This window comes from Lactuca virosa, chromosome 5 (assembly GCF_052849685.1).
Source record: "Lactuca virosa cultivar CGN04683 chromosome 5, Lactuca_virosa_CGN04683_v6, whole genome shotgun sequence".
In the NCBI taxonomy this organism is placed as follows: domain Eukaryota; kingdom Viridiplantae; phylum Streptophyta; class Magnoliopsida; order Asterales; family Asteraceae; genus Lactuca; species Lactuca virosa.
Window position 1 is genome coordinate 383,150,093 of NC_136430.1, and position 17,211 is coordinate 383,167,303.

Consider the following 17,211-nt stretch of genomic DNA (forward strand, 5'->3'; position numbering starts at 1 on the left):
TTCCCATGGCGTCGAAACATGCAACCCAAAAGCCATCATTTCTTAATCGTTATTTGATTGATAATTTAACTTGTATAAACAACACTAGACCATTATATACCAAATTTAACGAGTTATTAAGCAATAAATAACATTTTCAAGAGAAATATAATAGTAATGTAAAACTAATAGTTGTGAAGTTGTAATAATTATTTGTGAAATTGTTCAACATTAAGACATAATATCAAAATTAATAGGGTTACCTATTTGCTACCCAAAACAAATTGGAAAACACTATGTAAAAAGATTATAAAATGATGGGAAAAAGATGAACACATAAAGAGGGGTTAATTGTTATCTTCTGATAAATTAAGGCTTTTAATAGTCTTACAAACAATAAAACACAATGAGGGCCCATCCCAAAACACCCATGTACATCCCATAACTACAATGTTATATATGGTTTTAAGGTTTATTGGTTACCAAAAGTGAGATGTGGGAGAAAGGGTGGTTAATGATTGTGGGATGTGGGGGAGGGATGGTTTACCGAAAGTAGAATATAAGGGAGTTGGTGGTTAACGATCATGAGAGATAGGGGTAAGAGGGAGAACATGGTTCTGATAATGGTACAATGGTTGTTGAAAGCACAAATGGAAGTTATAGTAACCATAATATCGGAAGTGAAAGTTAAGGTATCGATCATGAAAGGTGAGGGATGGGTGGTCTACTAAAAGTGAAAGGTGATGGATGGGTGGTTACTGATCGTGGGAGGTGAAAGGGAGGAGTGGTTACCAATCATAAAAGGTGGGAGAGTGGGTGGTTACTAATCTAGTTATCATATATCTCTCTTTAATTCATGAAATAACTATATATAATGCTTATTTATTTTTACTTCTTAAAAATCAAGGTTGACGAATATGAACCCTAAGAAACAATGAAAGACTAACCCAAAACACCCACACGACTACAATGTTATATATGATTATGGTTTAGTTGTTACTAAAAGTGGGAGGTGGAGGTGGGGTGAGGGTGGCTACTAATTGTGGGAAGTGAGTGGAGTTGTGGTTTACCAAAAATGAGATGTGGGGGGAGTGTGTGGTTATTGATCGTTAAGTATGGATGGAAGGGAGATAATTATATGGGTTCGATAATGATACAGTGGAGGTTGAAACCACAAATGGAAGTTATAATAACTATAAAGGGAAATCTCCGATAAAATTCTAATATTTTAGGTCAATTTACGATTTAATCCTAACATTTATTTTTTGAATAAAAAAGTTATGATTATCTAATTTTATACGATAATCTATCATTTACTATTGAAAAAAAAATAAAGACTGTTTCGTTAATTTAGGTAAAATATTAAATCATCAAGACTTTTCTGTTCAAAAAATAAAAGTTAGGATTAAACCGTAACTCGCCTCAAAATATTGAGACTTTATTGAAGATTTTCCTAACTATAGCGCTGTGTTCTTGAGTTTAAATTTTAAAGAGGGGGAGGAAAGGGAGGGAAGGGGGAAGAAAGGGAAGAAGATGGAAGGAGTAAGAAGAGGGGATAGATGTGTTCTCGAGTTCAAGGGGAAGGAAAGGTAGTTTACAGTTAAATTACGTTTTTATCCCTGTTTAGGGTTCATCAACTTCAATGCTTCATCAAGGAAGAAGAAAGAGAAGATGAGGATAAAATCAATCATTTTCTTATTTCCTTCTCAATCCGCCTAAATTTGAGCGGAAAGAGAGTTTGCCTCTTTTCTTCTTCTTCCCTCCCTCTCACAATCCTCTCCTCCCATTTTCTTTCTCCCCTTAAAAAAAATCAAGAACACCTTTCTCCCTCTCAATCCTCTCATTTCCTTCAATTTCTCTCCTAAAAAAACTCAAGAACACAGTATAAATAAAAAAAGTGAGAGGTAGGGGAAAATAGTGGTTATCGATTGTGGGAGGTAAGGAGAAGATTGGTTATCGATCGTGGGATCGTGGGAGGTGAGGGGAAGGGTGGTCACCAATGTTTTAAAAACCGGTTTGAACCGGCCGGTCGAACCGGTTGGACCGGGAACAGGAGGAGGGAGCGATTCAACTATCACCGGTTTTACGTCGATTTCTGAACCGGATTGAACCGGCCGGTTTTTAAAAAAACCCAGTTGAACCGGTCAAAAAAAACCGGTTGAACCGGTTAAATCGAATAAAAATACATGAAAAGAACCATTTGCATAATAAACTTTGGTGATTTTTTCAAATCTATTTAGTTTTTTCTAAATAAAAACATATGGTAAATGTTATAAAGTTTTTTGATATGTTTGTATTCATCTAAAACTATATTTTGTTTCGGTATTATATATATATATATATATATATATATATTGACGTATATGAATTGATGTAAAACACTAAAACTTATGGTTATGTGTTATTTCAATGTATTTGGATTGATCTACAACTTATTTTTATATGTATTTTTAATGTTTGAACTTGTAAACGTCAAATTCATGATTCATATATGTATGTATGTATAAAATATAGAAAAAAAGATGAAAATTATAGAAACCGGTTAACCCTATGGTCGAACCGGTTAACCGGTTGAACCGGGAACCGGTCACCATGCCGGTTCAACTAAAAAACCGGTTTTTAAAACATTGGTGGTCACGAATCTTGTTATAATTTATTTCTTTATAATGCATCAAATCATTGTATACAATGCTTAATTATTTGTATTTATTAAATTTCACATTCAAGATTTGATGAATATTCTTTTATATATGAGCACTAATGGTAGTATACATAATTTTGGTAAACGACAAACTTGACTATCTTGCTATAGGGGGGACACTTTTGCTATACGGTATAAAAATATGAATATGAAATTAAAATGTAAATTGTCCGTTGAGAATGTTCTAATGAGAAAAATCTCTTCTTGCTAGCAGGTTCACAAAACCCTCTCCTTGCAGGAGTTTTCACCGACGACGACAATACACTGTTGCCGGCGATCAAAACTTTAGTAGAACAATAAAAAATAGTTATACACTTCAGATTATTACATTTTTCTTCGTTTATTGGAATGTTAGATTCTTCAACTGAAGTTCCTCTACAACCTTCAGTCGAGGAACTGATCAAGAAGATATCCGTAGAGAAACGCATAACGCCTCCCGATGTTTCCGCCCGGCGGTTACTCTCAACGATCACTGAAGCCTCAGCAATCGAAATTTTAAATATAATTGCTGCTTCGAGTAAGATCCGTACGTTTTCTGGTTTCATTATTCATATGGTGAAGGCGAGTTCAGCTGGGGTTTCTTCCCCTAACGGCGTTTGTAGTTCACCACATAAACGATCTCCTTCTCCTTCTTCCGCTTCCGGAAGTCCCAACAGTAATTATTCTTTCTCTTCAAAGCATTTCGAAGTGTCATGATTCTCACTTTTGTCTTTCGTCACGATCCTTGTTTTAGATCGTAGTGATCTCTCATATCATGAGTGTTGCGTTTGTTTTTCTTTGTGTTTCTGTTGTGATTTAGGGTTTATGCATCTTCAATTTCTTGTATACATTCATATGAATAATTTTGTTTGAGAGGAGTCTCTAAAGTATTTCGAATATTCGGATTAATGGACAGTATATTTGGTAATGTACACAGTTCGAATAAAGTTACTTCTTGTACGATGGAGGATATCAGTAGTACAATGAATAGATTTTGGTGCTCAAAATGCAAAGAAATTAATATCATCCCTTGAGTTCGGATGATTCTGTATCTGGTTTAATCTTTTTCATATCAAGACCTCAGTGTCAATTTCCAAAAAGCTCTAATAGCACACCTTAATTCAATCAAATAAGTTTCATTCTGATATAAAGTTGAATTGTAGTAAGGAAATCTTGTATATGTTGCAATGCTAACTTGTGTTCATCTTTATGTGCAGAATATGCACGCCATGTTTCTCCAAATTCCAAGGAGTCTGTAGACTCGCCTTTTTCCAGTTCAAAGACCAGAACCATTCCTCAATACTTCCCTAGATCTCCACATGACTGTGGTTCTTCACTTTCAAAGCAAATTACATGTTTGAAGGATGCAACTCCTAACACCACTACTTATCACCTGGCTGAATCATCAAAGGCCACTCATATTGTTTCAGCCCAAAAGCAACTTACATTCTCACCATGCTCTAGTTTAAAAGATTCAAACCCTTCAAACCCCAATGTTCTTAGATCTACTGTAAACAAACGACTTGCATTCTCACCTAATTGTACTTTGGATGGTGCTAATTCTAATAAGGGAAAACAGCAGTTTTTTGACACTCCAAATGTCATCTATCATTCTCCTTCAGTCCAAAACCAGCAAACACTGTTGCAGTGTTCTAGTTCAAAGGGTACTTTTGGAGGGCCCACTCCTGGGAATATTTTATCAACTTCAAACCATTCAGACCATACAAGTAGTCTTGCAATTAGCCTACAATCATTGGTCCTTGATGAACTTGAATTCAGGAAACTGTTCATGGTTCATAGTTATCTTGGGAGGTTAGTACACTTGTGAATTCTAATGCTTTCATTTTCACTTACTTAAAATTTAGCTAAAGTTTTGCACAGGAAAAAGCTTGAAGATGTTGTCTCTGATGAAGATGCTGTTGAAATAAAAAAAATGAAAAATTTGTCGATGATTGATTTTGAGGCTAAACTCTGGGCCAAGTATGGCCGGACATATTGTGAACCCTGTGATAGGGCAATGGTATGTAAGACATTTCATGACTTTCCATTACGATTATTAATAATGTAGGCATCGAAAAAGGTCATTTTATCAAAAAAAAAAAACTTTCAAAAAGATAACTTGCATTAGTAATGTATAGTTGCCCTTTTACTTTACAACTTTCTATAGTCAGATAACATTGTTTCATATTGCAAGATTTTGATTATCTTTCTTTTTGCAGCATCTTGATTGGGATTCTGGAAAGACGTATCTTTATCATTGTTATGTGAGTGCAGATGGAAATCACCAATTTAAGGTTTGTATTTTCTTCTTCCTTATCTTTATTTTGCAGCATCTTGATTACTATATAAAACATATCAATAGTTTTTTGTTTCTTCAATATCTTCTTGCTATGTTATGGGATGCTATTCCTTATTTCAGGGACCATATCTTAATACTAGAAGAACTCATCTCCAAAGGGTATTAGGAGATGACAATGTATTGATTGTCCAATTTACAGATGACCCTGAGACATCTGACACACCATCCAATTATTGTAACTGGATTGCAGCTTATCAGAGGATTTCTGGAGGGATTTCTATTGGCTTGCGCCATTATCGTCTTTTCGGTGAGCTATTTACGGATTTACCCTTCTTTTGTAACTTCATTCTACTATGCATTAGTTTTTACTTTTTACCCCATGCTATCTTTATCTTGTCAGCATTTAAAGATGGTAGAGGAGATAACAAGAATCCTAAAGCATACAGTAAGAAGAAACAAGTGTCTTCATGGGCTGTGAAATGCTATTTTGTTAGAAAAGAATCTATTCATGCACCATGGAAAGACAAAAATGACCCTTACATTTTGTTCAAAAAGACAAACCATGAGGCAAGATGTTTATTCATGCATGTGCATATGGTCTCAAACATGGCTAAATACATCTCTAGGTGAGTCTACAACAAACTCTATTTATTCCATTTGCTTATTCACTTATTCGCTGTTTCATTCTGTTTTGGTTGCAGATGTTCACTTGCTCTATCAAATACAATAAAGCTTCGTGTTGATCTTTCTTCTGTGCATGTTGAAAGAATTCCAGATATCCCTTGTCGTGTGTGTATATCTATAATTCTTTATCCTTTTTTTTATATCTTAATTTGTTCTATAAACTGTGTTTATAAATTGTAATGAGTTTTTCTGGATTACAGGATGAAAATGGGAATGTTGTTTGTGATAAAGATGGTGAAACACTCATACATACAGATGGGACAGGGTTTATTTCAGAAGATTTGGCAATGTTGTGTGCAAAAGATTTCATTGAAGCAAAGGGCAAACATGATGGAAGTTTTGAGGTGAATATTTTCACATTTACATTACTTCCATTACTCATATATAAAGAAAGAGTCACACTCACACTTCATGCTTTCAGAGTTTAAGTCTTTCACCACTGATATTTTTGTCCGATTGTTATCCTTTTGGGTCTTTAACTTGGTTTTTTGATCTAGGGCAAATCACACAAAAAACATTATATTGTGGGCAGTTTTGATTACAGAATTACTGGTGATACCTGATGTAAAGGTTGAAATGGTTATTTTGGAAAATGTCTGAATCTTTTATGGTTTGATTGGATTAAACCACAAAACTGCACAAAATACAAACTTTTATCTAATTATTGTTTTTCCAATTTATTACAAGTTTGTTGATCTTCTCAAGCTTGAGGAAGAAGCATTGGGATCGAAAGGCACAGAAACTTGCATTAGAGAATCGGTAAACAAAATTATTTCTTAATTTGTAGAATCTTCTAGAATCTTCCATAATATTATTACCTTTTGTACTACTAGCCTTTACTTGTCCAATGCCGATTGTTTAAAGAAGGTTATGCTGTCAAAGGAACACTTCTTGTAAACAAAAAGGTAGTGAAATAACATCACTTACCTTTTACCTTTTGTATGTAGTGAAATAATTTAAATTTAATTCCTTTTCTTGACTATTTCTTTAAAGCTTAAACCCCAAACAATTCAAGTCAGACCTTCAATGATAAAGGTGGAGAAAGATTCTAGGCTTTCAGATTCAGATTCATTCAGTTCTTTAGAGATAGTTTCCATAAGGTAAATTTTCATTTGCTTTTATCACATTACACAATATGATCTTTATATTTTATTTATTTATTTATTTAATTTCAGTCGAAGACCAAGGAAAGCTAATCTCTCAAAGAACTTGATTGCACTTCTAAGTGTAGGAGGTGTTCCTAAAGAATACTTTTTAGGTTTACTTGAAACTACATTACAAGAAGCTCAAAAAGTATCCTCAAGTATGCGTGCAGCAGTTAGAGGTAACTTTTTTTTTTCAATATAGAATTTGCAATTATTCTTATTTCTTAATATATTGATTGACATAGTAATCTTGTTTTTATAGTTGGACTTAACTATGGACAAATGGATGATTCTGCAACATCTGTAGCAATGATTGGATCTGGAATTCCACTTGATGAACCCTATCTTCAATATCGTTTGTCAATTTTAGCAAATGAAGAAAGAAAAGGTCTTTGTGGTGGAAAGCTTCCAGTCAATGAAAGTTTTTATCTTATAGGAACAGCTGACCCTACAGGAATCTTGAATAGTGATGAAGTCTGCATTATTCTGTATGTATTAATTTTCTACTTTAATAAGTTATTCTCATGTTATTAGATTTAGTAATTATGATTTTTTTTTTGATAGTGAAAATGGTCAGATATCAGGAAAAGTGTTGGTGTATAGAAATCCAGGGCTCCATTTTGGGGATATACACATTTTAAATGCAAGATATGTAGTGGAATTGGAAGAATTTGTTGGAAATGCTAAATATGGTATTTTCTTTTCCACCAAGGGTAAGAGATCAGTGGGAAGTGAAATTGCTAATGGTGACTTTGATGGAGATCTTTATTGGGTCTCTAAAAGCCCACAGGTAATTATTATTATTATTATAAATTAAAACAAATTGGCTTAGGAATAGTATAGTTTTATGGTTTTAGACTTTGGCCACAAAAGTTTCTTATTTTAGACTCTGGCCACAAAAAGTTTTAGGGTTTTAGACTTTGGCCACATAACTTTCTTTTGTTGGCAGATTTGGTCCCTAGACTTTCATACGTTTGCACTTTCCACCCCCTGACCTCCTTACTTTATAAAATGTCACTTTTACACCCTCAAATTTGAACACTGACATTTTCAACCCCTTTATTATATTTATAATTATAACCCATCTCTGAATGGCTTGTAATTCGGGGACTAAAATGTTAAGAGAAAGTGAAATAGGGACGAAAAATGCAAAAAGGTTGTTTTTTTGGACTTTTAGAGAAATTGATATACCACAGGGACCAAAAGTGTATTTTACTAAAAAAAACGAAGGGTGTCGAAGAGGGAATGGAATTGAGCATTAAAAATCTCAGAACTTCAATTAAATTATATATAGTTTTTGAAGTTTTCCAAAACTAACTAAAAATAAATTTTATTATAATTCTATTTTAAGGTTTCAAAGTAATTATTATTTCTTTTTGCGAAGAATTTTGTTTAAATACATATAGTATATCTATTAAACGACATGAAATATGTTTATATGCAATTTATTTATTGATATATCTTTATTTGGTTAATTTTTTTTTTCTATGAAATAATATATTTTGTTTTATTTAGTTTTCTAATTATGCATAATAAACTAAATGTTTGATTGACTTGACTTGACTCATTCCATTCCTTCAACCCAAACATGACAACGGAGTGTCATATTCCATTCCTTCCATTAACCTTGCCCTTTCAATTACATTGTTGATTCCATTCCATTCCATTCCATCATACCAAACAAACTGTACACTCTCAGCTGTTGCATTACTTCCAAGTAAGCAAACCATGGGAAAGGCTTCACTCTACACCAAGTGGGCCCAGCAAAAAACCCAGTGACCTCTCATATGAGGAATTGGAGACTGAGCTTTTTACTCAACTTTTTGCTACACAAAAACAGAGGTACATTTTCCAACATTTTTCTACTTCTCATAATATTAACAAATAACAACACCCCATTTTATCACTTAATAAAAATAATGTTTGACTTTTTTTTTTTCTTTTTCAGTATTGTAGCTGGTAAAGCAGCTGATGCATGGCTTACATGGATGGATCAATATCTGAGTTTGGGAGAAAATGATGTTCATAATAAGCATGTGATTAATGAAAAACTACTCAAGTTAGTTGACTTGTATTATGATGCTCTAGATGCACCAAAAAGTGGGAAAACAGTTGAAATTCCTAAATATTTATTGCCACAAAAATATCCCCATTTTCTTGAAAAGAAAATCGACAAGACGTATAATTCCTCTTCTGTTTTAGGAATAATTTATGATACTGCAAAGGGATATCTACCTGATAATGCATCAATACAAGGTGATTTTATTTTATGTTGTCTAAATTATACCCTTTTTTTAAGGAATTTCACTAAAGCATATTTTCATTCTTATAGACATCTGGAAACTTCCGTGCTTCAATGTGGAGATTGCAGAGGCTTGTTTAGATTTGTGGAAGAAATGGTACAGCTCATACAGGCATGAAATGTCTGATGCTATGAATTCAGGAGATGAATCAAAACACAACTCTGCAAATATTGTGATTAAAAAATATAAACAGTTGTTGTATGGGACTGAGGATTTTGCAACAAGTAGTAGGAAGATTGATGATATTTACAATGAAGCCCTTGCAATTTATCATGTAAGTTATGATTATGCTCGGAGTTATGGAGATGTAAAGAAGTGTGGGTTTGCATGGAAGGTAGCTGGTGAAGCCCTCTGTTCATTTCATGAAATGAAGACTCCTGGAAAGTCTATTCCTTTCAAAGTAGCTGTTTTATCCATGTTTATTTAACATTTAGAAGTGGATTTACGTATGTAACATGTATAGCTATGTAGGTGTGTATGTATGTGTTTGTTGTATGAAGGGATTAATTAATGGCAACGATTGAGTCCCTGTGTTGGTTGGTAGTGAATAATATATAAAATCAAATGTATTTTTTATTGATGATGTTGATGGGTCTATAGCTTTCTTTGCTCTTTTTGTCCATGGAGTATGTGAAGCTGTAAGGGGAGACTTAGGAGCATACCAGAGGACCAACGGGTGATTGTAAGGGGAGACTTCAATTGTCATATAGGAAGAGAGATCGATGGATATGGGGTGTGGTGTACATACTAGGATTCATGTGTGACACTCGTTCCTTGAGTTTGCAATTACACACAATTTGACTAACAAATTCCTTTAGAAAGAGGGATGAATGGATTACCTTCCAAAGTGGTGGCCATAACACTCAAATTGACTACAACTTGGTGCACAAAGGAGACCTAAGGGATTGCATGGATGCACGGTGTAACTGGGAATGGCATGCACATGACAACATGAAAACCCTTGGGGATATGATTATATATGTTGTGATGCTCCACTATGTTAATAAGTTAGAAACAAATAGTAAATGATAAACGATTATGTTTTGTTTAACAAATTTTAGCTTTAATTTAAGGTCATCCATAAAGTTTGACAGCGAAACTGGTTGGCTGTGGTACTATGAGCTGATAACAAGCAACGTGAAATCGAAGTTAGACATGTCGATAATTTTTATGTCTCGCCATAAAATTTTATGTGCAGTTTGTGATGCTATCTTGACCATGTCTGAGAGAGAGAGAGAGAGAGAGAGAGAGAGAGAGAGAGAGAGAGAGAGAGAGAGAGAGAGAGAGAGAGAGAGAGAGAGAGAGAGAGAGAGAGAGAGAGAGAGAGAGAGAGAGAGAGAGAGAGAGAGAGAGAGAGAGAGATGCGATGACGATGCAACAACAATGACAGGTGGCCGATGGTTGATGGTACGGGTGAGCAAAAACCGAACCGCAAACCGAAAAACCGCAAAATAACTGAAAAACCGAAACCAAATACAAAACCGATGGTGCGGTTTTAAATTTTAGAAAAACCGCAATTTTCGGTGCAGTGTGGTTTTATACTGTCAAACCTCCACCATAAAAGCGAAAAACGCAATATTTAATATATATATATATATATATATATATATATATATATATATATATATATATATCAATTTAATAAAAAGATATTTTGCTAAAAAATTGTGTATTCTTCTCCACTGTATAACAACTATGCTTTTCTAGTTTGCTTTACAATTTGAGCATCTGTATAATTACATACCATTAACATTTTTCATTTTGCTTATGACAAGCATAATACAATTCAAATCAAAAGACATCTTTATATATAAGCAATAATGATTGCCCTAGCAATGTAGTTTGAGATTATAAAATCAAATCCTTTGTAAGGCCATATATAATGCAGGTCTCAAAATCTTAATATCATATATATATATATATATATATATATATATATATATATATATATATATATATATATATATATATATAGAGTCAAGATCAAATAAGAAGGAAATTTTTGGTAGGAAGGTAAGAAGTTTTTTTTCTATATATTTTTTTCGCGAACAACCAAAATGAATCATTAGATGATTCATTTGTAAGATGATTCACAAGAAAAAATTCTCAAAAAAACATCTCGATGATTCATTTATACAATGATTTTGTTGTTATTCACTAAAATTTGTAGTAAAAATGAATTTTTTCTTAGTTTACTTAAAAATGAATCATAAAGATGTTTTTTTGGGAATTTTTTCTTGTGAATCATCTTACAAATGAATCATCTAGTGATTCATTTTGTTTGTTCGTCAAAAAAATATGTAGAAAAAAAAACTTCTTACCTTCCTACCAAAAAAATTTTCTTACCGGATCTATATCATATATATATATATATATATATATATATATATATATATATATATATATATATAATTTTTGATCGGAATTTACCAAATAACATAAAACTATTTCATAGGCATCTTAAATACATTTAAATTGGTCAAAATGGTGATTATTTGTAACAAAAATATGAAAATAAAATAAAGTCCACAAAATTCTACATTTAAACCGTACCATTTTAACCACAAAACCAAACTATAACACCCAGTTTTGAAAGTACTCGATTGTGATTTCGGAGGACAAGGGGATAGGTGTAATGTGACGATTCGGTCTTTTATGGGTCTTGGGTCTTATTCGGAAGGTTTTAGGCTTGGGGGTGTAGCTAGGAGCGTAGGGCGTCCCGCCACCTTTTCGTGGATATAAAGTTCGTCAGAAAAGAACTTAGAATGAAGAAGTTATAGCACTTTGAAGTTATTGGCATTATTGGTCCCTAATGGAGAAAAGTGGCAAGAAGGTACCATGCATGCAAGGTGGCCAGCGCGGAAGTACGCCCAACGTAGAGGAGTAAGTGGACGCGGGTGTGGGAGGAGTACGCCCAACGTACGCTCAGAGTTCCTAAACCCAAATATTGGGGCTAAGCACTATATAAAGAACATAATGCCCTAGATATCAGCCTCCCTTTCACCCTTAGACAGCCACCACGAAACCCTAACCCTTCTTTGAGTGTTCTTGGAGCTTAGAAGGCCATTGGAGAGCATTTTGGTGTGGTGAATCCATTTTCCAAGCAAGTGAAGAGCAAAGCAAGGTGGTGGTTCAAAGGAGAAGCTGTAGATCCGAGATTGTTGTTCCATTTTAGATCATCTTGAGGTATAAAGCCTTGAACTTTCCTCAAGTATGCTTAGATATAGTGTAGTGATGTTTTGGACATTTTTGGTCCCAAGAATGGAGCTTTATGGTTCAAATCTGATTCCTAGGCTTAGAGTTGCCACTCTCAGTGCCAAATGAGTCCCCAAGATAGAAAGTTGCCATCTTGGATGTCTTAATGGGTTCATGCATGAGTTAAGATAACTTTCATGGAAATAGAATACCATTTTTGGGAGTTGGGTTTATTTGGGTCATGTAAAGTCACCAAGTTAGTGACTTTATGGATTAAGACGTTGAAGAGGACCTGGATATGTGATTATAGCCTTTGGAATAGAGTATTATGTGCTTAATGGGAAAAGTGACTTAACAGAGACGTACGTTGGGCGTACATGCATGTACGCGCAGCGTACAAGCCATATAGCGTGTACGCTTAGCGTACAAAGGACTACCCCTCGTGTACTCATCAAATATGGGCTTGCCGTGTTTTGGGCCTCAGATTGGGCCATACATTAGACTTTGGTTATTTGGGCCTTAGTGGGCCATCAGAAGTCAGACAATTTGGGCCAAGAATATGTTTGGGCTTAGGGTAAGGCCTATTAGAGGGATTGGGCTCAATTTAGCAAATTGGGCCATTAGTGGGCTTGGGAAGTCTACCTAGTATTGGGCCTTTCATATTATGGTTTTTGGGCCTTAGTTTTGGACCAATTTAGATAAGGGGTAAAATGGTCATTTTACCCTAAGGAGGATTGTTGGTTTGGACTAATTGTTATTTTGGTAAAGGTAGCTCGGGGAGTCGAGAGATCAGCAGTTCAGGGATCTGCCAGCTAGCAGCTAGAGGTTTATTCGCAGGATTCTACAGTCAGCTTGTGAGGTGAGTTTTCTCCTGTAGGAATGGGTCTAAGGCACCAATGCCGAGCCGTTTATGTAAGTTAGTGCATACCAGATTTAGATCCGATGCCGGGGTTAGCCCGATGTAGTTTATATGCTTCCAGATTACGATCCGATGCCGGGCGAGGCCCGAGGAAGGTTTATATGTATGTTTCCGAACTAAGGTTCGATGCCAGGTGGTACCCGAGGAAGAAATGCATGTTTAGTTATACTTGTTGTCTTTGTGATACTTGTATGTGCCTGGTAAGGAGGTGAGTATGGGCGGGGGCCTGTATCTCATCACTAGCTAAGTGTGGACGGGGTTCCATATCTCATTATTAGCAGAGTAGGGGCGGGGCCCAAGATAGGCGGGGCAGTGAGACTAGCAGTTATAATGTTGTGTTTGTCTGTTATGTACTAGCATGATTATGATTATATGTTTGTATATGTATAGCGGGCGGGGCCCAGAGACAGGCGGGGCCTGGTAGAAACAGATCTGTATACCGAGCGAGGCTTGATGCCTGGCGGGACCTGATGCCGGATTCGTCCGATGCCGGGCGGGGCCCGAGGTAGCGGGCTAGGCCCAATGTATGTGGTTATGTGATTATGTGTATGGTATGTGGTAGTGTAGGGAGACTCACTAAGCTTTGTGCTTACAGTTTTCAGTTTTGGTTTCAGGTACTTCTAGTAGCAGAGGGAAGAGCTCGGGATGACTGCATTGCACACACCATGATGATTTAGCCTGGGATGATTACTCTAATGTTTTGATATGATACTCTGATAATGTTTTGAATTACTTTACTTATATTTTGATGAAATGATTGATAACTATGGTTTATTAAATGGTTTAAAACGAAATTTTTGGTCTAGAATTTTGGGATGTTCCAAGTTGGTATCAGAGCCTTGGTTTGAGGGATTCGGGCACACTCTCGGGTGTGTCTGAACTCAAACTGAGGACTTTGTATGAAAATTTTCAAAAGAAAATCATTTTTATAAAAAGAACTTTGAGAAAAAGAAAAGAATTTTGAAAAGAGAAAAGAACTTTGAAAAAGAGAAAACAGTGTGGTGCATGCAATCAGCCGAGCTCAAGTAAGTACTCCCAAATTACCCATACAAGTTTATGTTATGATATGTTATGAGAACTGCATGCTAGAGTAGGACTAAGGATCTAGGAAGGATGCCTTAGATGCCTGTTATATGTATCTCAGCTTTATGAACTGCATGCTAGTACAAATTAGTCAGGGATGGCCTGAATGAGATATGCTTGATTATGTTTACTCGATGCTCGAATGCTGCTTGCTTTGTGCTTTTAGGAGTTCTAGTTATCTTTTACTAACTAGTAAACGAATATGTTAAGTTACATATTGTGAGGACTAAATAATTTCAGAAGGTTAGGTCTAGTTCTATTCCGCAGCTCTTGTTTGAGTCCAACCGTTGTAGGGTAGGACCTCTCATTCGAAGAATTATCTAGTCTTAGTAATATGTAATAGTATTCGCGAGCTAGTTAGGGGAAGATAGCAGAGGCTTCTTATGCACGAAAACCGCACCAAACCGCACCATGCTCACCCCTAGTTTGATGATGAGGTGGTTGAAAAAGAATGAAATGGAATAAATGTTGGTCTTTATTCTCAATGTCAGAAACATGGAGAAGATAATAGGTTTTTGTATTTTATTATTGCTTTTATATATAGAAAGAGGATAAAATAAATCATAGCATACACTTGACAAATTAGATTGATGGTTAAAAATAAGGACCAAAACCACAATAAAACATGTTTATAAAGACATTATTTGCAAATTTTGAACTTGAGGGAGTTAGACCTTTTTTTTTTTTACTAACATAGAAACCAAATTTATAGTTTCCGTTTATGGTAAATAGCACAAAAGACACTAAGTTTACATCAAAGTTCTAATTTGACACTATGTTATTTTTTGTCTCAAATTTGACACTGTGTTTTTCAATTTGTTACAATATTGATAACTTGACTGGTCAACCCTGTTACTTGCTGATGTGGCATGATAACGTGTCAGTCTTGATGACGTGACACACTGACATAACATGCCGACGTGTCAAATTTGATATTTTTTCCACAAAAAACACTAAATTTTCATTTTTTTCGATTTTGACACTAAGTTTATTTTTTTTTCCAATTTTGACACTCTATTTTTTTGTTCCAAATCGAACATTATTTTTTTCAATTTTGTTCAATGCTGACCATTTTCTATTTGAAACCGTATAAATATTTTTTATTACATTTTAAACCGTATAAATACATTTTTTTCATTTAAACACCATATTTTATTTTATTTTTTGTTGTAGATTTTACACATATTTTTATTTACGATTAAATAATTATATTAGGTATATATTGATGTTGCATCTAACGTTCGTTTGCAGCATTGAAGAAAATGTGAGAAATATAGAACAAAATACCAAAATTTAATTTGAATACTAAAATAGATGTAATAATGACCATATTTATCATTCATCAATATTTTTGAAAAAATTGTGCTGAAAAATATGATTTAATGGGAGTTACACCATGAGATTCAAGATGTTCCTAATAATATTATGAATATTATATTAGATGTAAAAATTTCACGGGTTGCAAACCTAACCTCTGGGCCTTGATCGACTACACGTCTCCAAACCTCCAAACTCATGTTAAACTTGTGTAAAAATACAGTTTTTATATAACTAAGGGGTCGTTTGATAGTTGCTGACTGGGTGAGAGCTGACTGGGTTAGAAGCTGACTGGGTGAGAACTTCTGACTGAGTTAACTTTTGACTGAAACTTGTTGTTTGATTTTACAGCTGACTGATAATGCAAAATGACTATATTACCCACACACATTATTTTTTATAATAATTCATTTATGATTTACCATTTAATTTATAATAATTCATGTTTTTTTATAAATACATTCATTAATTATGTAATAATAGAATAGCATATTCAAAGTAACAAATGACACAAAAAACAACGATTTCATTAATTATGAAAAACAAGTCCCTTATACAATTAATCTTAAGCATGTGCAGCTATTGTTCCGGCAACCTTGCAACTTGGTTGCAGGGGTTTTGAATTTGATCTTCAGTCTCACATGAAAAACAAAGAACAAGCAGGAAAACTGATGGAAGTAGTCTTCTCAAACCACTGCACATGATATTTTACATATCTGGATCAGCTTTTCATAATAACTCTATATAAACAGGCCTTCCTTCTGATCTACACCATGATAGGATAGTGTTCCAGAACTTCTTACAGCTCAGTAAACTCAAAATCCTGAAAGATATTGTCAACACCAAATGTTTTTCTCCATTGAAACATGTTATCCCACATATGTTTTGATTTTTCAATATCAATGTTCCTAATTTTTAAGAACCTGTATATATAAGATTTTATTAATCTTACATATACAATAAGTCCATAATCAATTAAGATTTGAATTTATAATATTAGAATACAGAAATCAACTATAGGCAAATAAATCGTTACAAGTTACAACCTCTCTTTCTCTACAGTCTACATATATAGCCATAATCAATAGCAAATCTGTTTTCATAAAATCAGATTCATTAACATAGAAAATCGAATGATGAACTCCAAATTCAAACATAATTCGAATTCTTTGACTCAAACAATGACTTGTGATCGAATTAATAAACAACCCTTCATGATTTCAAGCATTAAGAAAATCGATTTCAACCAATGATTTCAGAAAATCGAGAGATAAAACTTTCCGATGGGAGGGGAGGCGATGGAGGGGCAGGGGAAGGAGGGTGGAAAGCGCTGGTTGAGGGATGGTGTTTGGCGAGTGAAGAAGGAAGAAGGAGGAGATGTGTACCGGTGTAAGAAGATACAGCGAGAGGAATAGAAAGGTGGAGGAGGCGGAAACAGAAAGGAAAAAGAGGGAAAATAAGAGTTATATCTCGGTCAGCTATATATTTTTGGAGGACCCGATCAGAGAATTATTAGCCTTCTACTGACCGAGTAAGAGCAAATACCTTGTTATCAAACGGCTTGACTCGGACTGAGTCAGATAAAAGGTCTGATCGGCTGGGTCAGA

General features: G+C 34.5%; 1 protein-coding gene across 1 annotated transcript; it reads left to right on the forward strand.

Moving 5' to 3' along the window:
- The first annotated feature begins 2,839 nt into the window (after positions 1 to 2,839).
- On the forward strand, positions 2,840 to 9,666 carry LOC145117628 (putative RNA-dependent RNA polymerase 5). Its single transcript, XM_079053926.1, has 17 exons — positions 2,840 to 3,335; positions 3,877 to 4,471; positions 4,541 to 4,679; positions 4,879 to 4,953; positions 5,079 to 5,265; positions 5,359 to 5,584; positions 5,660 to 5,747; positions 5,843 to 5,986; positions 6,330 to 6,401; positions 6,476 to 6,547; positions 6,636 to 6,742; positions 6,818 to 6,966; positions 7,050 to 7,275; positions 7,352 to 7,577; positions 8,487 to 8,629; positions 8,736 to 9,043; positions 9,120 to 9,666. The coding sequence occupies exons 1-17, from the start codon at positions 3,029 to 3,031 to the stop codon at positions 9,515 to 9,517; spliced, it is 3,462 nt and encodes a 1,153-aa protein (XP_078910052.1). The 5' UTR covers positions 2,840 to 3,028; the 3' UTR covers positions 9,518 to 9,666.
- Positions 9,667 to 17,211: the final 7,545 nt, after the last annotated feature.

Bases quoted from the DNA above. Each gene is read 5' to 3' on its own strand.
- LOC145117628 (XM_079053926.1), top strand. From the start codon at position 3,029: ATGTTAGATTCTTCAACTGAAGTTCCTCTACAACCTTCAGTCGAGGAA. The intron at 4,954-5,078 runs GTTTGTATTTTC...TCCTTATTTCAG, and splicing joins ATGGAAATCACCAATTTAAG to GGACCATATCTTAATACTAG. The intron at 6,402-6,475 runs GTAAACAAAATT...TTGTACTACTAG, and splicing joins AAACTTGCATTAGAGAATCG to CCTTTACTTGTCCAATGCCG.